The sequence below is a fragment of the Caretta caretta genome, chromosome 4, assembly GCF_965140235.1.
Source record: "Caretta caretta isolate rCarCar2 chromosome 4, rCarCar1.hap1, whole genome shotgun sequence".
In the NCBI taxonomy this organism is placed as follows: domain Eukaryota; kingdom Metazoa; phylum Chordata; order Testudines; family Cheloniidae; genus Caretta; species Caretta caretta.
Genome location: NC_134209.1, coordinates 42,419,074 through 42,444,572, shown reverse-complemented (window position 1 = coordinate 42,444,572; position 25,499 = coordinate 42,419,074). Strand labels below are relative to the sequence as shown.

General features: G+C 41.2%; 1 protein-coding gene across 9 annotated transcripts in view; it reads left to right on the top strand.

The window, feature by feature from the left end:
• The window catches only part of LEF1 (lymphoid enhancer binding factor 1), a 98,670-nt gene that overhangs the window by 53,694 nt on the left and 19,477 nt on the right, over positions 1-25,499 (top strand). For 6 of the 9 annotated variants that reach the window (XM_048846679.2, XM_048846680.2, XM_048846682.2 and 3 more), the window contains 6 exons: positions 5,540-5,672; positions 10,240-10,330; positions 13,381-13,464; positions 15,287-15,409; positions 16,517-16,679; positions 22,884-22,991. In XM_048846679.2, the coding sequence (XP_048702636.1) occupies positions 5,540-5,672; positions 10,240-10,330; positions 13,381-13,464; positions 15,287-15,409; positions 16,517-16,679; positions 22,884-22,991 (702 nt within the window). The remainder of the gene's footprint in view (positions 1-5,539; positions 5,673-10,239; positions 10,331-13,380; positions 13,465-15,286; positions 15,410-16,516; positions 16,680-22,883; positions 22,992-25,499) is intronic. The other 3 variants (XM_048846681.2, XM_048846683.2, XM_048846684.2) reach the window with 1 other exon arrangement.

Here is a 25,499-nt window from a genome sequence, read left to right as displayed (position 1 = left end):
ATTTTCTGTGGAATTTGAGGAAAGTTTACGTTCAACTATATTTTTCAAAACAATGATGAAATGCGTGTTTGTGTATATACAAACACCAACATGCTTAACTACTCACTTTTCCCCCAAATACATAGGCTTCAGTCTGTTTTATATGCCATCTGGGAGTTGGGTGAGGAGCCATTTTAGCATATGTATGATTTTATTAAAAGACAAATCTATAAGAAGAACTTCATCAGAAACTGCTTTATGGTATTGTACCCAAACGAAAGCTCATGCTCAAATAAATTGGTTAGTCTCTAAGGTGCCACAAGTACTCCTTTTCTTTTTACCCAAACATTGCATTTCAATGGGGGATTCAACTTCCTGTATAGGAACAGTCCTGAAACTTTCACCACCGAAGTGATCCATAGTCATTCAAATAGTTTCATTGTCTTCAATGGGATTGATCAAAAAATGATTAAGGGTTTACAGGATTAGATTCCAAGTTTGTAAATTATTTGGGATGAAAGTATCACAGCAGTATAAAAAACTAAACCTCAAAACTTGCATATGGTAGCAATGGCTATTTTTTAAAATTGTGTAGTTGTTGAGTGTATACTGAATACTGTGCAAAACATAGAAGGCATAAATAGTCCCCATTTCCTGGAGCTTACAGTATCTGTGACCCAAACTGTGATAGTCTCTAGGTTCAGATCTATTTGAATTGCTCAAGTCTTTTTGCAGTAAAATACATTACTTCATAGAATAATTGGGGAAAGGCTGATGTGCGCAGTCCATAATACAGATTGATAAAGGGAAACTAATCTCTAAAATGGTTGAAGATTGGTTTCCTTTATCAAGCTGTACAAAAAGAAACCAAATTATTTGATTTCTTCTCCTACTCTACGTGACCTAGATTGTGGCCATTGTGTCTGTTGATGCTCTTAAGTACAACATCCTATTACCTTTGAGTGTGGCCTGGAGAGAGCTGGAACTCAACACATTCCCTACATGTTTTAGCTAGTCCTCTCTTTTTGCAAAGAAAAAAAAATCTACATTCCCCACCCTTTCCCCCCACCCTCCCTCTAACTGTCTTGTCACATTATACATGAATAAAACACACTCTGGGAAGGAGACCCTCTGAGTGAAAAACATAACCTTTCTGGCTTTCCAGCATGAGCAGGATTAATTGCAGTTAACCACAATATTAAGCGATAACACTTATAACATGATACAAATCCTGCTTAAGCAAATTGACTTGGCAGCAACTTTTATAATATTCCTCTGTTAGATTGGTTATTGGGGGGGAAGGGGGTGGATGCAGCATATAATGATAAAATGCCATAACCTGCAAATATAAATTTGCCCCTTTAAAACACCCTGTGTGTGTTTATGGGCAAGCTTCACTTCTGTAACTCCATTTCCCTCTCCTTAGAAACCTGTACCAGTTGTCCTCCCTCAGGAATTTCACCAGGAGAGAGGCAGCTCTAAAACTGATCAGGGCTCTATAAGAACCCAGCTGGAAGAGGCACCGAGAGCTTGCTACCACAATATAGCTGTACACAGTATAGATATGTGACCTGAACTGAAAAAAGGCCCTCTCCTATCCTGGAAAAAATGTCTACATGGGGGATAATAGTGGCATAACTATATCCGTTTATATTAATTCATGTTGTTCTGAATCTTTCCCACCCATTTAGACAAGGCCTGATTGAATGTTTGGCCTATCCCATTATATTAGCAGGTCGGATGACTCTGGCTTTTTCAGTAGAGTGGAGATTTTGGGTGACTTGCATTGCTCTCTGCCCCTTGCTTCTGGCAGATTTATCAGCCCATGAGGGCCCATGCCCTGGAGAGCCCAGTCAGGGACCTTAAGATTGAGGGAAATGAATAAAAGCACAGTATCACTCTTCCGCTAGTACCAGACTTACAAAAGGCTTTTAATGAAAGCCGAGCCCAGGTTGAATCCCTTTCCCTGAATGAGTTTGTGGAACGTTGGCGTTCCTCAGTGATCACCTGAAGAACATTGATAAAATACATTTTAAAAAAAATATTGAAACTTAACATGAAACTTTCCAAGCAGAGTTTGATTCAGTGCTCAGATTTGAAATGAAATCTAGATATCTGTAGAATAGGGTACATCTTTGCTACTTGCCATAAGTAATCTGAATCTATGGCAGGGGTGGGCAAACTTTTTGGCTTGAGGCCACCGAGCCTCAAACAGCCTGGCCTCCACCCCCTCCCATTTCCTGCCCCTGCCTGCCCCCCTCAGAATTTCCCACTCATCCAACCACCCTTCTCCTTGTCCCCTAACCGCTCCCCGGGACACTACCCCTTATCTAACTCCCCCCCCGTCCCCTGTTCACCATCCCCTGACTGTCCCCCGGGATCCCTTGCCCCATATCCAACCTCCCAGCCCCCTTACCATGATGCTCAAAGCAGCATGTCTGGCAGCCGCGCTGCCTGGCCAGAGCTAGACACGCTGCCACTCTGCCCTGCAGGAGCGCGCAGCCCCGCTGCCCAGAGTGCTGCTCGCGCAGCAGTGTGGCTGCGTGGGGGGGACAGCGGGGGAGGGGCTGGGGACTAGCCTCCCCGGCCAGGAGCTCAGGAGCTGGGCAGGACAGTCCACGGGCCATAGTTTGCCCACCTCTGATCTGTGGGGGTCTCAAACACCGCCACTACCAGAAATGCAACTTCTGGTAAGCAGTGACTTGAAGGGGTATCTATGTATGGATCAGCCAATTAAGATCACTTTTTGACCTGGTACTTCTGGGAATGTCAGACTTCTAAGAGTATCCATTGATTCTTATTTTCTGTTCATTGGTAGAGCTGGATGGAGAGGTCTAGAGAGAATTCCTCTGTTCTTAGGATGGTAATGGCACAAGCAGTGGTAATAAAGTTCCCATCCCCACAGTCCCATCACCAGTGTCTGGTCCCTCATATACAAGGTACAATCTCTAGGGATGAGTGGATTGTTCAGTAGTCTGTCCATTCAGTCCTTGGGGCCTTTGCCATCCATGCCGGCTACTGGTTTTTTGGTGTAAACATCTATCCAGTAGGAAGTGGACTGATGCCACCATTCCTCTTACAGAAGCTACTGAGTGCTGTCCTCACTGCTCTTGAGAGGGGGGCTCGGTAAACAACCTGCTCTGCCTGTTCCAAGCACTTAAAAGCAGCAGGTGGCAGGCACGCTGGATAATCTGATGTCTATGGTGTGTGAAATAAGATGTTTAAATAAATAAGTCATCAGGACGCTGAAGACCTAGAGGATAGAAGGAAGGGCTAACTAAAAGCATAAATGGATACTATCTAAAACTAATTCGTGAGTAACCCTGCTACTGTGGAACATGCAGACTAATTATACTCAACATGGTACAAAAGGTTAGTTACCAAACTTGAACAATCAATACTGCCTAACTGATGTGTGTGACGTCAACGCATCTACAGACCTACAATACACTGACTAAGCTAGCTAAAGTAACTGCTGATTGGAGAGTCAATGCACGAATCTTGCAGCTAAAGACTGAGACATGATTTGCAAATCATCTGAAATTTGGCACCTATTTTATTTAATTTATACAAAAAGGAGGGATGAACAGCAGTCTGAGCGATCACCTTTGGAACTGAACTCCTCATATTATTGAAAATTCATATTGCTTCTATTATTTGGTTATAAAAATGGACCTAATGCTTGTTGGCTTTAAAACACCTACTAGCGCTGCTTTCTCTCTCCATCTTGCAAAATATAAGACAAGGCCAAAGCTTAAATTAAAATCCTGAGGTTCTTATCTCCTTCCCACAGGAAAGCAAATCTGTGCTGAAAACCGTAAAATTAAGAGGAGAGCAAGGATAGCATAATTTAGCAAAATATCATGGCACTAGATTCTGAGCTATATGACTGGAGGGATAGGTCAGACATTAAGAAGATACTGCCTTCTAATGCAAGTTCCTTAAGGTGGTGCTCTGAAAACAAGGAAAGCAGAAAATACTGCACTGGTTCCCAGCCACACTCCTGCATGCACTTTTATCAGCCTTTTTTTAAATTTAGTTATCCACTTACCACTTCTCATTCTAGAAGTCTAAAGAAATCCTTGATTTATGCTTTTAAATATAGTCCTAAAATCTATTATTATGCCAGGATTTGAGTATTAGGATTCAAATAAAATTCATTTCAAGGGGCTCTTAATTTTTTTCTCTTAATTCCAAATATTTGGCAGTTAGTGTCCTTGCTGAGCTTTAAGAGCATTTTTGTCTGACTTTCTTCGTTTTTAATTAAAAACCTCTGTTTGTGGCATAATTATTTTTGCAGAGGGGCAGCAGACTGAATTCTGGGGTAGAAATGATGAGTAATCTATCTGTTACATGCCGGAATTACTATAGCATAGTCCTGCTATGAGAAACGAGGAATGAGGATGTAAAATATAGGAAAATAGGTAACGTGCACATAAGTCCCCAAAACAGTTGTTTTCTAGTTTTGTGTTTTTTGTAAGGAGTTGGGGATAATGTTGGGCTGTGAGAAGAATTACTGCTGGTGGTGTTTCTTTAGCTTCAGGGCACTCCTGCATGTATCAGGCAAACACTTTTGTTTTTAATGGCTGTGTCTAATTTGTAGAAAATATCAAATACAAGTGTTTTGTTTTATGTCTGTGGGTTCCCCCCCCCCAACACCCAATTGGGAGAATAACATGACAATACTGGTCTTCAGGCATTTTTAGCACTTTTCTGTTCTTAGAAACTTAGTAAATAGTACCAGACTCCTGCTGCTTAGGTTGACGCCCTTCTCCAGAAACTGAGCTGGTATGTTTTGCTCATAAGCAACCTAGTTTGTTAAAGGGACACTGTCAACTCCTTATACCCTAAATTACTCTCTTGTGGAGGACTGTTTTGTTCCCTGCTATGAACTGAAATATGTATTTAAAATTTCCTGACTCTTTTGGGGGAGGTAGGGGTAGGGCAGAAGGAAGGAGATGATACCCCAGCAGTGTTGGAAATTTTCAACAGTATAGCACTGTATTAATGCATAAGAACCAGACAGTGACTTCAAACAAAAATGACACTGATCAGACTGGTTTCACTGTTCAGGGCCAAAGAAATGCAAACTGTAATTGGTGGTGTAGAGCTTTCCTGTAATTTCATTTCTGCTGTGTAAGTTGGTCCTATTCTGGTACTATGTGGACTACCTGCCCTCCTACTAGTCAGCTCCTCCTCTTGCTTCTTCCCACTCCACTAGGCCTCCCAAGAGCAGCTGCAGCTGTCTCTCTAACCATAGCCACTTCCTGGCTGTTGCTTCAGCACCCTCTCTATCTGGTCCACCCCAACAGTCTTTAGGCTGCCACTACAAGCTTGACTGTCATGTCTCATCCCCCTCAAAAGCACTCTGCCCCAGCAGGTAAGATTCCATGCTTTGTATGTTCAGGAGCAAGGAGGCTAAATATGGTTAGTAATACAAATAAGAATCTTTTAAAAACAAGTTACCGTGAGTTTTCGCTTCCCCCCCCCCCACCCCGAAAAAAACCTATTAGAGAATTGAGAATTATTACTAATGCTGCTTGTTTTTACTCTCTTGCAGTCAAATAAGGTTCCAGTGGTGCAGCCTTCCCATGCGGTTCACCCTCTCACGCCACTTATCACTTACAGCGACGAGCACTTTTCACCAGGGTCACACCCTTCACACATCCCCTCAGATGTCAACTCAAAACAAGGTGAGGCTACTTCTAACAACTAAAGGAAAGCACAAGAAACAACTGTCAATGCTGTTTTTGGAGCTCAAGTACCCTGGAGCCCGCCAACATATCAAAAGATCTATTGTAAATCCTGGTTTCGAGGGTCTCATAATTAAGCAAAATATCTTCCTCTGAAATTTGACATGTAACATGTTAGTATGGGACAGCTATTCTTGCGTCATATAAATGTCCTGGCTGTTTAAAGTTGGAGGATAATGCACATTTTTACCACTTTGCCTTATTTTGCTCATAAAAATATTTTAAAATGATTTAAAAAAAAATTATCTCCTTGGCGCCCCCTGTTGTGCCCAGGTATTGCAGTATACAGGCATAATAGGAAATGTCAGTGATTTGAAACCCAGGAAGGTGAGTTGAATTCTATATTTAAAACCTTAAGTTCCTTCTTTTGTCAAACTTGTATTTCATGTCCTTATTTCCTTTACGTATTTCATCATATTCCAAAATGTAGTGCCATGTAAGAGGAAGATTCTCTGTTCCCTTTCTCTCCTTATTGCCACTACCTTAATAGAGTAGTGGTCTGTAAAATATGTGTAGTTTTCAGAACACACAATTTGAGGCAATGTAAGTATAACAGAATCTTAGGCATGTAGTTGAACTGTGCATCTTAAGATGTCAACTCTTTCTCTGTGCATGTAAAACATTCAAAACCAAAACCAGATGAGTGGATTTGAGAGCAAGGAAACAAGCTCCCAATGAGATCCCCAAGAGGGGAGATGAGGGGGGTGTGGTGTGGTGAGGGCAGGGGATTGGCAAGGACAAGGAAGGAGCAAGCGAGGTGGGTAGAAGCTAGACACAGAGGCACAATGATGAACAAGGTAAAGATGGGGAGAGTGGAGGCGTGATCCAGAGCAGAAGATAGGTAAAGAAGAACAGAGGATTCAGGAGCCAGGGTAGCTGAGTAGATGAAGCAACAGAGGCATAGATATAACGGATTCTATGATTATGAAAACAGGTAGTTAGGAGGCTGTAGAAAAGTCTCTTGCTTCCCTTGGATGTTAGGGTAGTCAGTACCACCGGAGAAGAGAAAGCAGAGCTCCTGGCCCTCCATAGAGGGCCTGCTCAGAGGCTGCTCCCTTGGGTCTGTGATGGTCATGGTCTATACTGGGGAAACAAAGGCAGAAGACTTGGCTTTGTGAAGGGACAGGTGGCAGCTGGCTCAGGTTGTGTAGGGGTCTGGCTATGTGCATAATCTATAGGCTGAATTGTTGCACCCCTTGGTTTCAGTACTCTTGTATATGCCTGGAGGACTGCCAAGCTGCACAGCTAGAATGTGAAGGTCCATTGAGTTCTGGTTTGTCTGGATTGGGGTCCTGGTGCAAGCCTATTTCTAGAAAAATGGTTGAGTACTTGTCAGTATTGTCCATTTGAGGGAGGTTTTCGAAACTCATCCCATGTATCCCTTGCGTGCTCATTGTCCTTCCTATGCCAACAATATCAATGGACTGTATCCAAGAACCAGTCACACTCCTGTGTGATTTCTGTTCAACTCCTAAAAGTCTAGCCTGTGAGATAGTCAGAATTTAAGTATTGGGGCAACTAAGTATAGACCAGTGTACTACTCCAGCTCCTTTTACGTGGACAATAGTACTGACTCTGATGGCCTTGTGAGTCTTTACCTTCTGCATTCATGCCCAGAGAGCAATATGTATATGAATTAATTCCTCAGGGACTTTCAACCAAATTACTCCATTCCATTGCTCTGATGCGCCCTCCTCCCCCTTATGACACTGACATTTTATCCCTTATCTCAGAGAGTGGTCAGCCTGTGGTGGCTCATCGGGTGCACAGCACTGAAATGGCATGGTAACTCAGAAGATGTTGCGACTTCAGCCAGGATTTGCTTTTCATTTGCACTTCTGTGCTACAGTTATTTTCCTCTTGTCCCCACCATAGGCCCTAGCTCAAAGTCCTCCCTTATTTATTTTGGTTCCTTCTGTTGTTGTCGGTCCTTTCTCCCTACTTGCCAGATCTCTCTTGCCCTTAACACAAGGCAATAGATCCTATTCTCACTGAACTGGGAGATGTTGCAGTGCTCATGCCTCTGATGAGCAGATGAGAGGTTGCTGGAGGTGGGAATGAATGAGAAGGCTGGAGGCCTTTGAGGTGACACACATTCCACGGTTTTAGTCAAACTAGGTCTCCCAGTTTAAACGCTATCCGTGCACCAGAACCTAGTAAAATGAAGTTTACTGGGGACATCTGGTCATTCTACAAGAATGTTTGTTGCTATATGCTTCCATTGGTGTTTGTGTCATACCTCCTGGTTACTTTTTGATCTGAGGACTTGATAAAATGCGTTGCTTCAGATCCTAGTTTCTGAGTATCCTCTGCTCAGAGCTCTGCTAGACCTTGGCATCTGGCTGTGGGACTTGGTGTGTCTCTGGCAATAGAGGTGTGTTGCTCAGCAAACCGTTGGCTCTTGCTACGCTCTTCTTTTAATGTGCCTTGTATTATGAGTTCTGGGAACATGTGGTACAGAATTGGCAAGAGTTGTGCTGGCTTTGAACTGGTTTTGCCACACCCAAATCATTCTTAACTAAAGGCAGAGATTTTAATGGTTGCCATTGAGCTTTGTTGTGTTCCTGGAGAAATGGCTATCGTGTAGTATTTTTTTCTCAGTTTTTATGCATGTGCAGCCTGACTTTAAAGTGAATCATCTGGGAGTTGAGGGTTAGTAAATAGTTACAAAACTCTTACTCTTTGCTATGTGTTTATTCACACGCACAAAGGCATTGTCCAAGGAGAGCAGTCCTTCCTTTTTGCCGTCCCTTCATATGACAACAAGGGGTCCCTCAAACTGTCAGTAAATTTCACACAAATAACTGAAAGTACCACTTTCACACGGTATGTAGTCAGCCTGTGCATTTTACTGCCATACTGCAAGTGATCAACATGTTTTATACTGAAGCTGTAGTCCTTAAAGGGCTGAATAGCTTGGACCAGGAGTAACTCGTGTATGTTAGCTCAATAAGGGCAATCCAATCGCATGTTTCAGGGCTTGGGGAAGGAATAGCACCAGCCCCTTATGTAAAATTGAACAATTTGATTGCACACAATATAGTGGTCTCTTATTCCTTGGGAGTATTGGGGATTGGCCATTTCCAGAGGCGAGACACTGGGCTTGTTTTCACTCAGTATGGCAATTCTTGTTATAGAATCTGTAAAAAGGAGATGGAGTACTCTGGGAATAAGCCAAATGAAAGTTCTCTTCTGTCAGCCATCACTTTTCCTGTAACCATGAATTTAACATAGATGAATTTTCAGTTTCTGGTCTTAAATTGTTCATTTCAGCTCCTACTGAAATCTCAAAACTGAGAGAGTAGCAGCAACATCATTAGGGTGACATTTTTGCCATGCTCACCCCCTCCCCCAAAACAATTTTAAGATTTCTAACCTACCCTTTTAAATCCCTTAATCTTAAACTGATTTTTTAAATCTCCATTTATGGTCAAAATATCAACAATAAGAGTCTCAAAGTAAAGATCACAATGTTCCATCTTTCACCTTTAGAGTGTCCCTATATAAATATTTAATATAGAATTTAAAGTAGCTGATTTAACATGTGACGTTAAATTTGCAATTCTTGCTGTTCCAAACCCCTCCTCCTCCTGAAACGCATCATTTTAAATAAACCAATGTCTCTCTGGCCTCTAACCATAATTCCTTCTCTCCTTGGAGCATGAGTTTTAGGTAAAACATGAAAACCACAGACCCAGCTGGGACTAGGATTAGCTTTAATCTTGAGGTGATTTTTACATTTGTAGGGTTTTGTATTCTGGGGAATGTGAACTGATGGATCACTTCTCATGGGACTCTTATTTTTTTCCATGAAACACTAGTGCAACTCAGATTGACCTTGGAGCCCACAGGAGTCAACTTGATGATGAAGAGCTTAGTTGGAGCTGGAGTGACAATCAGAAGCCAAATGAATCATATCAAGTGTGACCATTACAGGCCTGAAAATGCTTCTTAATTAACTACTGATCCTCTGTGGTAGCAAGTTTCCAAAATCTGTAAATTCATAAGGGAACCAGTGAAAAATGTACAAGTAACAATTTACCTCAGCTGTTAGCTCTGGCGTGCTGCCTGTTTGAAAATGCTTTGTTTTTCTTGTTTCATTTGGCTCTTCAGAACACTTGCTCAAGACTCTGTCAGTAGTTTCAGTGCAACACTTCAGAGATGAAGTATTGCCAAAGCATCTCCATACATTTTTTTTAGATCTCATGGTGGCTGCATTCATAGTCATGTTTGTTGGTTTTTTTTCCCTCCTTCCCCTTTACTTTTTCCACAAGGTTTTTTTTTTCTTTTTAATCCTGACCCTAGTCGAGGATGCAAGCTCTATTTATTATTCTAAAGGCTGGAATTAATGGTGTTTTCTTCTAATACTAACCAAAAATGAAGCTAGACTTTCTTGTATAGAACAACAGTTTTTTACTGTGATGTTCACCATGTTAGTTTTGTATTATAGCATTAATCACCACATTTTCACTCAAATACCAAACTTCTTATTCATACTCTCTGACAGGCATGTCCAGACATCCTCCAGCTCCTGATATCCCTACCTTCTATCCCTTGTCTCCTGGTGGTGTAGGACAGATAACGCCACCTCTTGGCTGGTAAGATCCTCTTGCTGCTGCTTAGACATATGTTCATACACATCCTCTCTAGGATTATTGAATTAATTGTAGAATTTATGAACTAAGAAAAACATTACTACAGTGAGAGAAGTGACTATTTTATTTTAGCTTGAAAGATCAAAAATGTTGATCTTTGAAATAAATTGGATCTGTTTTTTAACATGTACAGAAATTGAAATACATAGATTTCACTTTGAAGTGAGAATAGTTCTTATGGCTCACACTTATGGCTCTTGGCATTTGGTAGGATTGCAGAAAAACAGGTCTCAAGGAATTAAAGATCAATTTTTTTAACAACCCAAAATTGCAATGACTTGTAACAAACTTTCAAGTACGGATTTTTTTTAACTGAAAACTGCACCAAAATAGAGAACAAACTTTATATTACATTCCTTACAGAAATGGTAAGATTTGAGATTAGTACTCAGTTACTGAAGAGTTCATATATTTTGTTAATTTTTAACGCTAGCAGTATAAGGATCCTACTCCCAATGCTCACAGTAGGATTCCTTCAGGAGCTCGTATTTATGTATAGGGTCTCCCATCACAGGATGATCAATAATGCTTGACACTTACCGTCTGAGAATCTCCAAGCATTTTAGAATGGATAACAAATATATATAGTTATAGGAGGACAAACTGAATGCAGAGGGGTTAAGTGAATTAGAATCCCACGCCTTGTCACTCGGTTCTGTGCCCTACCTAATTAGAGTGACCTGGTGTCCTGATTTTATAGGGACAGTCCTGATTTTGGGGTCTTTTTCTTATATAGGCTCCTATTATCCCCCACCCCATCCCGATTTTTCATACTTGCTGTCTGGTCACCCTATACCTAATGGTAAGTATTATCATCCCAATTTTAGGTTGAGGGGAAACCAACATACATTTCAGACCAGAATATGCAAGGTGCTGAGCAGCCTCTCAACTTAAGGAGCGTGTCTTGTTTATCTTAACCAAATGAAGGTTGAGGAGAAATGATTGCTCTAAATTCATCAGAGGGCTAAACAGCAGGGAAAGAGTCTTTAAATTAAGGTCCAAAGTTGGAACAAGAACAAATGGATATAATTAGCCATCAAGAAGTTTAGACTTGAAATTTAGGTTTCTGGTGGTGAGAGGAATGAAATTCTGGAACAGCCCTCCAAGGGGGGCAAAAATACATAAAGTGTTTTAAGACTGAGCTTGATAAGTTTATAGAGGGGGTGGTATGATGATTGCTTATAGTGGCAAATATCTCCAATGGCCAGAAATAGGACACTAGATGGGGAGGGCTCTGAGTTACTACGGAGAATTCTTTCTCAGGTGTTTGGTGGGTCTCACCCACATGCTCAAGGTCCAGTTGACTGCCATATTTAGAGTTGGGAAAGAATTTCCTACCAGATCAGATTGGCAGAGATTCAGGGAGTCTTTCACCATCCTTGGCAGCATGGGGCACAAGTCACTGGCTGGCTTGAACTAGAGTAGAGTAAATGGTGGATTCTCTGAAACTTGCAGTCTTTAAATTAAGATCTGAGGATTTAAGTAACTCAGCCAGAGGTTATGGGTCTACTGCAGGAGTGGCTGGGCAAGGTTCTGTGGCCTGCAGTGTGCAAGAGGTAAGGTGAGACTAGATGATCATGATGGTCCCTTCTGGACGTAAAGTCTGAGTCTGAGCTCTGGGCCTTGTGGAATCAGGACAAAAATCACTTGCTGAAAGCCACATAGTAAGTTAATAGCAAAGATAGAGCACCTGATTTCCAGTTTAATGTTCACTGGTCTCGAGACTGAACCGCTGCCTCCACCACTACCAGATGATTTCTGGTGGTCCTTCTGCCAGCTTTGGTTAAGTGACAGCACTTCTGAATAGTTTCTTGATCCAGAAAGTGGGAGGGTGTGGAAGGGAGGAAGGAAACTGAAAGGAGAAGGAAGAAAAGGAGAGACTAGCTAATTGTCAAATTTGGAAATCTATTCAGCAGTGCTCGCTCATACCTGAACATATTCCACAGTCCGTTATGCTCTGCCTCCTTCCAGCTCAATTCTGTGCTGCAGCATTACTGAGATTTCTACCTCTTCTTTTTTTCTGGTTTTGAGCACTGTTCTCCCCCCCACCCCCACCCCCCAACACACACGCTCACTTGAAGTGTGAAAACTGTTATCCTGAGCATAAAAAATGCCAGCAGCTTTGGAAATCCCAGTTTTAACACTAAATCTGTCTATCAATAAGTGTTTGAATAGAATTGATTGTGCTTAGTCTTTCAAAGCTGGATCAATTATTCTGTCTGAACTTCGTTACTTAAGTGCATTAATCCTTGTTCAAGAGTTGCATCAACACCAACTGGAAGTAAAGATGATGTGAACTAAGCAGAAAAAGTTCAAAGTGTTTTGAAGCATTAATTGGTGATAGAATTCCATATAGAGAGACAATATCTTTAAGACATTCTAAAGAATGGTAGGATTTCAAATGAGCTGGTTTTAGTCACTTGATTGCACAAAAACAAAAAAGAGCCTTAAGCCCAAGTGACTAAAATGTACTTTCATTTTATTTATATTTTATTAATAAATATAAAGTTTTCTTTAGCTTCTTAAAAGTGCTGACAACTTGTGACATACTATACAAGATGCAAAATGAAGACAGTCCCTCGGTTTCAAAGATTCCACCCCCCCCCCCCCAAAAAAAAAAGAAAACTCTCCAAATAGTTCTGTGGGACTCACTGTAAATACACTAACAGTGGGCCAGATTCTGGTACTCGTACATTAATTGCATTGGGACTACTGTTCCACAGGAGTTGAGGGTATTGGAATCTGGCCCAATGACTTAAAATTAGGCAATGGTTTGGGTTTTTTTAAACAAAACCTAGATAATGAATATCTTTTCAGTGGGCGAGAGAGAAATCTTATTCAGTGCAAGCATGTAGACACCCATGAGCTACAGAATACATGGCAGATAACTGTTTATGCTACCATGCTGAGTTCCCATCAAGTGCTTGTGACTCTAGGGTATTTTTTAATACAATATCATATTATTGATGGGTTCCTTTCTTCTGTGACCTCAGGCAAGGTCAGCCTGTATATCCCATCTCGAGTGGATTCAGGCAGCCCTACCCATCCTCACTCTCAGTCGACCCTTCCATGTCCAGGTAGGTGTAGGAGGTGAATGACTGAATGGGGAGTAACTGCTGGCATTAAAGGGCAAGTTGCTCTTCTGCTTGCATCTTGGTCTGCCTTTGCTTACTTTTCAGTCAGCGAAAAATGTATGTATAATTTTTATTTAAAATGTTTGTGTATGTACAGTTTGCCTGGATCCCACACTAGTCTCATTCAGCATTTTCCTGGCAGTCAGTGAAGTATTGACATTAGAAACACTTACGAACTGTGTTAACCGTTAATCAAACCATTTAATATAAAATGGGCATTATTGTTAGACACACTATATTAGGAAATACCCAAGATTTTATTCTTCAAATATGAAACCAGGCAAAACTTCTCATTCTAGTTTGAATTATGTAATTACACTCTTAAATAGTTCAAATTGGGTAGTGTGCCATGTGGAAATATGCAGAACTACTCCGAAGTTGGAATTTCTTAGCCCAGAGCTATTAGAAGGAAAGGGATGCCAACAAGCTGTAAATACACACACTGTCTGTACTGGTGTGTGAATCAGGCACTATGTTTGCATATTAGTGCAAGCAAGCAAGCAATGCTAACTGAGACTTAGCCATGCCAAACTCCAAATCTTCTCTGTAATGCTTTTGCACTCTCAAAAGATGCCTTACACATCCTGTGCTTGGTGTACACAAGGTTGCAATGTCCCATCTCTGCATTTTGCTTTGCTTTCACACTGGGATTTGGATTGTCCACTTAAGTGGTGGTCTCCTCACAACTTTTTATATGGGTTTCTGTGTTTAATTACTCTTCCTCTACTCCTTTTCAGGTAAACTACAAGCATGTCTCAGTCAGGGTATCCAAGAGGAAAATAGCTACTCTCTCCACAACAAACTTTGCCCCTTCCCAACCTCATTCTGTTGGGTTACTACGTTCTCTTGTGCAAATCACTGTAGCATAAGCTTTAACATTAACAAATGCAGTAAACTGCTCTCTTTTTGGGCTTGATCCTGCAAGTACTGATTACTTGGGAGTGCAATCCAGCAAGCTACTGAAGCACGTGCTTGCTTTGACAGCAGTGAGACTATTTCGCATGCTCAAAGATAAACATGTGCTTTAAGTGCATTGCTTGACTGGAGTCAGAATGCTCAGCACTTTGAGGAGCGCACCCCTGATTAAGAGGATGATTTTTTTTCTTCTGCCTTGACATCATGAAAGGGAAAGAAATCTAGTTCTGGAAGAACCAGTTGGTTTTTCCTCCCAGAATACCAGATTTGCATTCAGAGTTAAAAGATTAGCGCAGAGTGTTGGAGAAGTAGGGTTATAGGGGAAATGATCTTGGACCCTTACATATTTACTATAAAATGTTTTGAAAAGCAAAAGGTTCAAAACTAAATACAGACATACCTATGGGGGTTTTTTTGAAAGGACTCTTCTCTTCCTTTTTGCTTCCGCCCCCTTTCTCGCCCCTCTTCCCCCCCCCCCCCCCGCCCGCATGGCAGTTCCCTCCTTTGTTGGCTGGTGATGGATATTTTCAGTATTTATATGCTGCTGTGGAAATGCACTTTTTGGTTAAGGGAATGTGTATTTTTATTGATGTCTAGTGCAACAATAGGTATGTTACACCTCCTTGTGCACATTGCCATCTCTTTATCTGAGAGGTAATAAAATAACTTCTTCAGTCCAAAATGTTGGCCTATTTTGAATAAGCTTAGATACAATGCATGAATCTTTGCTAACTAATTTTTACATCTTCTTCGTTGCAAGCTCTGTAGTGTTCTACTGCTAAAGTACAAGTTTTGGATATGCAGCCTGTTCTTCCTATTGTTACAGACTCTCTACTTGGTTTGTTTTTAGGTTTTCACATCATATGATTCCTGGTCCTCCAGGCCCTCACACAACTGGAATCCCTCACCCAGCTATTGTAACACCTCAAGTCAAACAAGAACATCCACATACTGACAGCGACTTAATGCATGTGTGAGTCTGCCTCTCTGTGCTAGCCCTTAAATCCTGAAGTGTTTGCAGATTAATAGTTAAAAGGAGAGCTGAGAAATAAAAAACAAAACAAGTGTCCTTCATGGTCACTCTGAATTATGATTCTGTAAAAGTTTACCATAACTAAAGTGGGGAGTGGATGGCTCATGGGAGCACTATTGATATGAAGCCTTTATTTCTCGGCCACTCCCTTGAATGTTATCTAAGATGGTAGCTGCCGAACGCTGTTTTGTCATTTGGTGGCTTATCTGAAGCTAGGCTTGTGAGCTGATAGTCAGTTTCTAGTGCAAAGGTGTTGACTGTAAAAACCACCACTATACTTTGGCATTCTTTTTAGCAGATGAACACAAAGCGCTCAAGAAATAAATGGGCAAGGAGACTGAGCTACTTTTTTACCCCTAAAGATGGCCTTCTGGAGCACTGTGGAAACATGTTGGCAGAGTGTTTGTTTCATGGATAAATAAAGTACAATTTCATTCATCATCAAGGACTGCCAATCCAACACTCTCCTCCTTGAGCACTAAATTCAGTTCTAAATACAGAATACAGTAGAACCTCAGTTACGAACACCTCAGGAATGGAGGTTGTTCATAACTCTGAACGAAATGTTACGGTTGTTCTTTCAAAAGTTTACAACTGAACATTGACTTAATTCAGCTTTGAAACTTTACTAGGCAGAAGAAAAATGCTGTTTTTAGCCATTTGAATTTAAATGCAACAACCCAGAAACCGTTTCCTTGACTCGTCAGAACTTTTATTAAACTTTCCCTTTTATTTTTTAGTACTTTAACACAGTAGTGTACAGTATTTGCTTTTCCTTTTTCATCTTCCTCTTCTGCCTTCCATCTCCATCCTTTCTCTTTCCAAATGAAGCATGTAGTTGACCAGTCAGTTCATAACTCTGGTGCTCATAACATTGAGATTCTACTGTAAGTTCAAAAGTTGCAGTAGTAGATAAAACACGAGCTCTCACACTTAACATACAGTAGCACATCCTTAATTTGAAATTGAAGCTTGGAAATATTCCTCTCAATAACTTTTAGGCTAAAGGTAAATAGATACTGTGTCTTTTCCCCCACCACGTTTTAGGAAGCCTCAGCACGAACAGAGAAAAGAGCAAGAGCCGAAAAGACCTCACATTAAAAAACCTCTGAATGCTTTTATGTTATACATGAAAGAAATGAGAGCAAACGTCGTAGCAGAGTGTACTCTGAAAGAGAGCGCAGCTATCAACCAGATTCTTGGCAGAAGGGTATGTACAGTAATATGTATATACTAGTAATTGTTGTATATTGCCTCAAAACCCTCTAAAAAGGCTAACTTCCTGGCTTGATGTGCTGACTAGAATACACGTATTTACATCGTTAGTAGAAGCAAGGATATGCAACTAAAAATAAAAACGGTCATCTTGGTGTCATGCAGGGGAGTTAGCCATATCATTAGACTTACCCCTCTCTTTTAGGTCCAGTGCTGCAATCAAAAAGTTGTGATTGTGTCTAATGTGTATGTTACCAAGGACTGTCTTAATATTTTACTAACTCCATCTTGGGAGTAAAAAGCAAGTGGAAAGAGACTTTTATTAGATTCAATTGATCTAAAAATAAAATGCAGGTTCTAAGTAGGACCACAATCCATCCCTAGGAGTTGTCTACACTTAAAATGCAGCAGCAGCATAGCTGTAGCTTCAGTGTAGACACTACCTGTGCTGAGAGGAGGGATGCTCCCATTGTTGTAGATAATCGTCAAGAGGTGGTAGCTAGGTTGACAGGAGGAATCTTTGCTGTCTACACCAGGGCTTGGGTTGGTTTACTGCATTGTTTGTGATGTGAATTTTTCACACCACTTTGTGATGTAGTTATACCAACCTATCTTCCTACTGTAGATCAGACCTTAGAACTATCCATGCCCAGCATGATTAAACTAGCCAAGGAGATATAGTGAAGCTGTGTTGCTTTGGTACCTTGCATTTTTACTTTACTTTAGAGATTATCAGATCAGAATACGTGCCAAGTAACCTGATTAAAAAGCCTGTCTGTCTGTCTGTGCAAGTTCTAAGACTGCCAACAACAGTTTTTCTTTCTCTTCTGGGACTTCTTTAGTTTGAGCTGTGCGTGCCAGCTACCTAAAGCCCTTGGCTTTTAAATCAGAGTTTGGTGTCAATATGATTCTGGTTCTGTTTGTAAAGAATATTGTAAACTTTGCTTCCTGACTCCATCAAAGCATGCTTTATTTGATTATGATTATTCTTTTTTAATGTGGCCAGAAGATTGAAAATTCCCATTTGTGCTTTAACAAAGACTGAATAAGCTATTTTGTGTGCATCTTGAACGTTTTCTTCCTCCCTTATGCAATACTTTAGATGTGAGAATTTCTGCAAATCCCCGTTTACGCAATTGGAGTCAGCCTGTGTAACTTTTGTCCTCTCCCTGGAATATTCCTCTAAATACACAGTACTTGACATAAAAATTATTTAACCTTTTATATGGTGGTGGCATCTAGAAGCCAACCAGGTTGGGGCCCCATTGTGCTAGGTGCTGTAGAAATATACCGATTGTCTCTGCGCAAAGAAGGGGTAACATGTACCTTAATTCATTTCCTGGTATTTAGAGGTTTAAAATTAGCCACTCTTTATGTTCTGGAAGGGCACGAGGCACCACTAAGTAAGCTTAACTCTACATTAATGAAGTTTTGGGGTATTTAATTTAATCTGGTTTATTTAAAACAATTTCTCTGCATCCCCATGTACCACTGCCCCTGGCTCCTTGGCAGTGATTAACCAGGCCACAGAATGAACTGGCTGCATGTTAATTCTTTCACTGCCCCTGCATCATCTCCTTGTTTCTCTGCCTGAGATTAGTGGAGCAGTTCACACATCTCTGAGCTGGCTGACTTCAGTTGTGTAAATGGGGATTTGAAGAAGCTCTGAACTATATGGGATTATGGTGGCACGGCTATGCTGGTGTAATCTCCGTAGTGTAGATGTACCCTTAGCCTTCCCAGATGCTGGCACACGGAGGGTCAGGGAAAGAAGGGATCATTTCCTGCCATTTCATCCTCCTCATTATGTGAGGTGTTCCCCCTCTGGCCCTCAGTTGTTGCCCAATTGATGGATCTGTGAATGGAAGGCATCTGCCCCCACTTTGCAGCTCAGCTAGGACAAGAGGAGAAGAGTGCGGGGGGGGGGGTGGCACCTCAAACAAGAGGGGAAGATATGGAACTGACAGAGCCCCTGCCCCTAATCCCTGCCCACCCAATATCTCCCTACCACACCTCATCCTGTCTACATCTGCATCGTCTCCCCTTGATCTCCTTCTCTTGCCACCAATCCCCATTTATCTCTCTCCCCTTGCCAAAGCCCCAGAGCCCTGTCTCCTAATCTCCCCTCCCAATCTCTGCACACTCTTCACTGCTCCAACATCCCCGTGCTGCTCCGTGAATTGTACGACTTTGTAAAATGTTGGGTTTTTAGAAGGGATGATTCTTGGGAACAATGACCCCAAATTTGGACCACTAACCCTACCCAGCACTCCCATGAGTCACAGCAAATTTCAAGACAGTTGGAGTCTGTGTATGGGTTTTAGAGCCTGTAGAATCCACCTTAAAACAGAAAATGAAACAACTTTAACTATGTCTATAGCAGAGCTGTTTCTCTGCTATAACATGGCTACTTGTTCCCTCCAAATGAAGAAATCTGTTTAAACAGTGAAGTCTCTCATCACACCCTTCTCCTCCTGTCTTGGCTACTGCAACCGCTCTTCTCTCTAGTTTCCAACATTCATGTTATTCCTTTGAATACTTACAAAATGAAACTACCACGGTATCTCCTGTGCCTGGCAGTCTGACCACACACCCCTCCCCCTCTTCTTTGAATCACTTCATTGGCTGCCCCTTCTCCATCACAAACTCAAGTTTCTTGTTACTGCCTTCATGGCCCTGCCTAATGAGACTCGCTCTCCTCCTCTCCACTAATCATTCTAGCCTTGATGCTTCATTTTGTTTATCTCACAAATCTCAGAATCTTTTAATCCAGGCTACCCCGCTAATCTCACTAATGTACCTCAAGACCTACTTTTAAGGTGTGTCAACAACTTTATGTGGCTCTTACTTTCTAACTAATCCACCCCACCCCATCTCCCTCAACGAAACAAAACAAACACAAAACCTATGTTGTGTGTGAGTGAGTGTGTGTGTACATGTACGTTTTGAGTGTTTGTAACCTTAGGCCTGGTCTAAACTCAAGTTAGGTTGATCCAGGTACATCGCTCAGGGGTATGAAAAATCCACACCCCTGCGTAACACAGTGAAGCCAACTAACCCCCGGTGTAGACGGTGCTAGGCCAATGGAAGAATTTTTCTGTCAATCTAGCTAGCTCTTCTTGGGAAGGTAGATTACCTGTGCTGATTGGAGCCCCTCCTGTTGGTGTAAGTAGTGTCTATGCTGAAATGCTGCAGCTGCACCACTCTAGTGTGTCAAGTGCAGATGAGCCCTTATTTGCTATCTCTCCTTCATCCCCTTTCATTGCCTTTTGTCAATTAAACACAGGGATGTGGTCTTTGCCTCAAAGAGCTTGTATTCTGACACCTTTGCAGGCTTTTGGGCATTCTGATGCTATTGTGGAATGGTGACCTCTTTGACAAACTCCTAGATGCAAGTGGGAAGAGTTCCTATTCTCTGAGCCTCTCGAGAGTCTAGGTTTTAAGTTGTCAGCACTCTGGGATCAGTGAGAACTGTTAACTGTTGCATCCACCACAGGCAAATATTAGATATGTCTTCTGATTTAAAAAAAAAAAAGAGAGAGAAAAAAACTCTGAATTCTTTTGATGTCCTGAGTTCTTTTTTTAGACCCTGAACTTATATCCTTTATATTTTTATTTATTTATATAAAAATAAAAAATGAAACCTTAATTTGCATGTGTAGCTGACTTGCAAGAGATGTGATATGGGAGAACATCTCCTTTATGCAAAGGGGCCTCTGCACTTGTACAAGAAAATCTTCTGCAAGATTTTGAAGTCCAGGCTTTGTTGGGTAGTCCAGGGGTCTGAACAATTAAGCCAATGAGAAATGAAACTTGTGCTGCTCTGCCACATCAGAAACATGACCTTTAGGAACCGGTGACCCCAAAAAATAGAATGGAATTCCTCGTGCCACTGCACTTTCACCTCCTCATGTTACATGTAAACTTCCTACTAAGTTTTGAACAGAAAGGTGAGCTTCTTTTATTAGAAAGATGTTTCTATTTTCATGGTCATATGGCAGCTATATTCAATGCATCATTTTGCTCTGAACAGCATAATTTTCCCAAAAATGTGTCTTGTCTTAAACACTTTCCTAAGGATTTTCACTTTCCGTGCATTGGAGCAGAAATGCTTAAACTGGCAGCTATTTGAGGTACTCTGACCTTTCTCGTCTAGCCTCTCTTTCTATTGAAATCTGGCTGTCGTAGTTGTGTCTGCCTGCTGCCTGAATGGCGTTCTTTGTGTGGAATTTGTTCCCTAGCTGTTACTTTCCTTTTACTGGGTGTCCCAGATTGACTGACTGCTCAGATGTAAAAGACAAACATTATTTATTCTGGAGTAGTCAGTGCTCTTTGGATAGCATTGAGATACCATGCATTTAGCCTGGTAGAAAGCCATAAATAGGATAGATTGTTATGCTTTCAGCAACATATTGGAATTTGCTAAGTTAAACCCAAACCTTTACTGTGCATCTTAAACCGAAGTGTCAAAAAGAAAGACATTAAAAGGACATTCTTGACCTGAAATCCTAGTCCTTTGTTAAAAGTAGTTAATTTCAGGTGGGCACTCCTGCTTCTGAGTCTCCCTGCTAGTTTGTCACATCATTTATTTTTAAAAACAACTCTTCCATGTTGTGTGAAGAATCCAAACAAACAAGGGAAATGGCTCTTCTGGGGAAAACAGTGAACTTGACTCTGCACAAGTTTAAAAAGTTATATAAACCCTTTAGTTCTGAAGTAGAAAAGGGTTGGACACTGACCCTGTTATCTGGCAGTGCCCCACCAACTATGCAGGTTAGATTTTAAATGTGGGTGATAACAAAGCATCCCTTTTTTGGCCTTTGGAAAATTCACTAATGAAGCTAGGAAGATGGAAAGGAGAAATGTCCTTGTTCCAGTACTTTTAGAAACTTTTCTCTGCACCAAGGAGCCAGCAAAAGACTGGCTTAGTGTTTGCAGGGGGACAGGTCACAGCATTAGGTCACAGGCAGAGCTGCAGATGCCACTATAATGCTGAATTGATGGTTACTAGGATGCAGTTGGACTATCTGGTTGCCTTACTGGAGCAAACTTGCAAAAGTTAATTTTCTGTATTACAATAGTGCCTAGGAGTCCTAATCATGGAACAGGATCCTACTGTGCTAGGCACTGTACAAATACCAAACAAAAAGTCCCTTCCCCAAATAGCTTCTGACGTTCTTTCTGTAACTTCATTTACCAGCCTTCAAGTTAGAATCGCGCCTATAGGAATATGGATATATTAGTTGTTTTTAAACCTAAGACAGGAGGCTCTCTTGTATTGGAGCCTTACTTAGGCTGTCTCTCCACTGTGGAAAGTATGCTGGCATAGCTATGCCAGCATTCTCTTGTCCCGTAGGCATATGTCCTGTATGCTGATGGGAGGGTTTTTTCCATAAATTTAGGAACATCACCTCCCTGAATGAAGTTAGTTTTGCTGATGAAAGCATTCTCCCATTGACACAGCTGTGCCTGCACTGAAGGTTTGGTTGGCATAGCTGTGTCTGTCAGGAGTGTGGCTTCCCCAACCCCGACCAATGTAGCTATCGCAACCTAACGTCTGAGTGTAGACCGAGCCTTAGGCCTAGTCTTAACTTAAAAAAGACCAGTCTCTGTACGTTGCTTGGGGCTGTGAAAAAATTTGCACCAAGTGCTGGGGTTAGGTTGACCTAATCCCTGGAGTGGATGCAGCAAGGTTGATGAAAAGTTCTTCCATTGATCTCGTGACTTCCTTTTGAGAGAGATTAACTACGCTGATGGAAAAACCCTTCCGTCAATTGTAAGAAACATCTACACTATGGTGCTACAACTGCAGAGTTTCACTGCTGCAGTGTAGATGTATCTTTAATGTTTGCACTCAGATATGTGAAATGGAGAAGACAGCGTAAAGGCACATTTATTTTTATTATCAGTACTGTGGACTTCTCACATGATGGTGGGCAATCATGGCTCCCTGAATAGATTATATGGAGAATCCTGTAGTTGGCATAAACAAATTTTGTCTAGCTCCAGGCAGCTGACATTTATAATGCTGACAAATGTTCAAATGGTTGGGTAGGAAATGCAAGAGCTTGTGATAAGTAATGAATTTCTTCTCCACTTGCAGTGGAAAAGGACCAAAAAAGGTCACAAACATTTGTTCATGAGACACATTGTTTGGGTATGATGCATTTCCTAATTTAACACTTTGTTTTATTTCAAGTGGCATGCTCTCTCCCGTGAAGAACAAGCTAAATATTATGAACTAGCTCGGAAAGAAAGGCAGCTACATATGCAGCTTTACCCAGGCTGGTCTGCAAGAGATAACTATGTAAGTCATTCACTTGATGGATATTTTCAACTAGTGTTTCCTAACTGATTTTTACTGTGAAAGGCTCTGGGAGGTGGGGTGGTCAAGGACCATAAAAACTTAGCCTTGTATTTACTTTCCTTTAAGGAAATCTGCTTGCTTGTTGCATTAGTGCTGCTTACATCACAACAAATTAGTGTAGAACTGAGTGAGTGAAGTAAATATTTAATATTTAAATAAATCTGAGATTGTCAAAAGAACCAAAGGGAGTTTGGTCACCTTAAGTCCCTTAGACTTCTCTGAAAATCCTAGCCTAAAATGAGAATACATATAGATGTGAAGACCAAAACTTTAAACATCCAAGTTTGGAAAACTTTGTAGCCATAATACTTTCTGACTGATGCATTCTGTCTTGAAATGCATGAGCATGATGCCTCATATTTTTGTGAAAGAGGAAACTCAAAGTTCAATATGTAGAATTATTGCATTAAGATTTCCTCCCCCTCCCCAATATTATCATATGTCCTATACAATTTCTTGTATTACTATGTATAGCCCTGTGAAAGTAACTCTCTTCAAATTTCACGTGCTGTTTTCCATTTGGTCTTGGCCGATGACTATCCAAAAATCTTCTTTTGAGAGAACTTCCACAGAATGGCCACTTTTATAGGAGAACATAAAAATCAGTGTGTTTGCGGCAAACAGATCTTTATCTCAAATCTTAAAATTTTCCATTTCTCCAAAAATCCTAAATTATTTTGAAATACCAAATCAAATTGTCACTAAGGTTTTCAGCATGTGAAGCCACCCTGAGTAAGATCCAAAGTAGAGGAAAAGACTTATTTTCAGTGTTTGATGGGATGATCCTTTACTGTAACAGTGCCTTGGGTAGGAGAACCAGCACCAGTGTGAGGAAACGCTGGCAATAAACTAGTTACCCTTATACACTTGTCCTTTCAACCTGGGCAACTACAAGATATAGGAAAATTAGGTTTGATGTCCATCTCCAGTGCAGCACATCCAGATTAATGACTGTGTCGACATTATTTTCAACCCCAAATCAGAGCGTGCTGCTAGCCATTACATTCTGACAATGAGGCAGAAGTGCCATGTTGAGACTCTTGGGTATTCTGATACTGCAAATGAGGGCACTCCTGTTTTTGGTGTCACCAACTGTTTTGTGTAGTACTTCATCACGCTTCTCTGGGGGCATGCATATGATGGACACAGCATATTATACCGTATGCTCTTGGACGCAAGGTTGCAGTACCTTTCTCTCATCAGAATACAGTTCTGTGTTAGCAGGGGTGATGAGCAGAAGAGCCCAGTAAAGAGCAGTTTATCACTTAAAATAAATTGCTTCAACAGTGATTCGCTTTTTTTTAAATGGTCACTTTGCCTGGTTATGTTTGAATTGGACTTTAGACTGGTCAGTATACATCTAGTACATGAGGTGTAAATACCCTGGAATGTCACTATGTTTTGGGGCTACTAATGTACTGGTGGCTTAGTTTTACACAACATAGTCTCTCCCCCCACCCCTTCAGTGTGATGCTTTTGTTTTATTCGGGTGCTCTCAGAAATCTCATAAGAAGGAACATTTCTTGGCAAAAAAAAAAAATCTCATGGTATTCTTGAAAAGACATTGTATTGGGATCCTCGTCAGTAAAGAGGGAGAAATTGCTAGCAAAACTACGTCTGTCATTTGATAACACCATTACGGGAGACCCAAGAAAATAGTGTTAATGTAGCAATGTCTGAGCTGCCAGAATTTAATACCTTTTTTGGGGAATGCTGACAACTAGCTTTTCCCGAATTTCCTGATCTAATTTCCAATTGTTTTCATCTATCTTAATGCGCCAGTGTATTCATAATTTCACCTCAGATGACAAGGTCAAGCAAAAAAGGTCTTGCTCTCCTGGTATTCCCAAACTGCATGTTGCATCATGACCGCTGCTCTGTAAAGAGGCACTCTCTCTAGCGGTATAGGTGGAACAGGGTGCTGATGTGCTTTTGAAGACCTTGAAGTTTGGTTTAGCTCAGGAGTTAAGTGTTTGGTCTTGACCTAGCCTCTGGAAGTTTATTCATATCCAATTATCTGTTGCTATTGGCGCTCTGCTGAGGACAGGCAAGGAGGTGAACACCAGAAGTGATGCAGGCCAGGATTGGAAGAGTGCTGTGTGGAAATTGGCATAATGTTTGGTAACAGACTCTTAACGAATACTAGCTGGGTCACCATCCCAAGGAGGTTTAGAAGACCAGAGTTTTGATAGCAATGTAGGGCAGGGAAGAAACGTTGCTGAAGGATGTAGAGATGGCAGTTAGAATGGGCTAAGGCCAACAGAAACTAAAATTGTGGGCCTAGCTAAAAATGGAAGCTTTGTAAAAGATCACAGATGAGGCCCTGCCCTCTTTCATGTATGAAGGGGGAAACTGTTACTGACACATTCTTCTACTGTGTGGGTTGGCATGATTGCCATGTGGTCACATAAGTGCTCATGTAATGTTAAAGGAAGGCAGGAGTTCTGG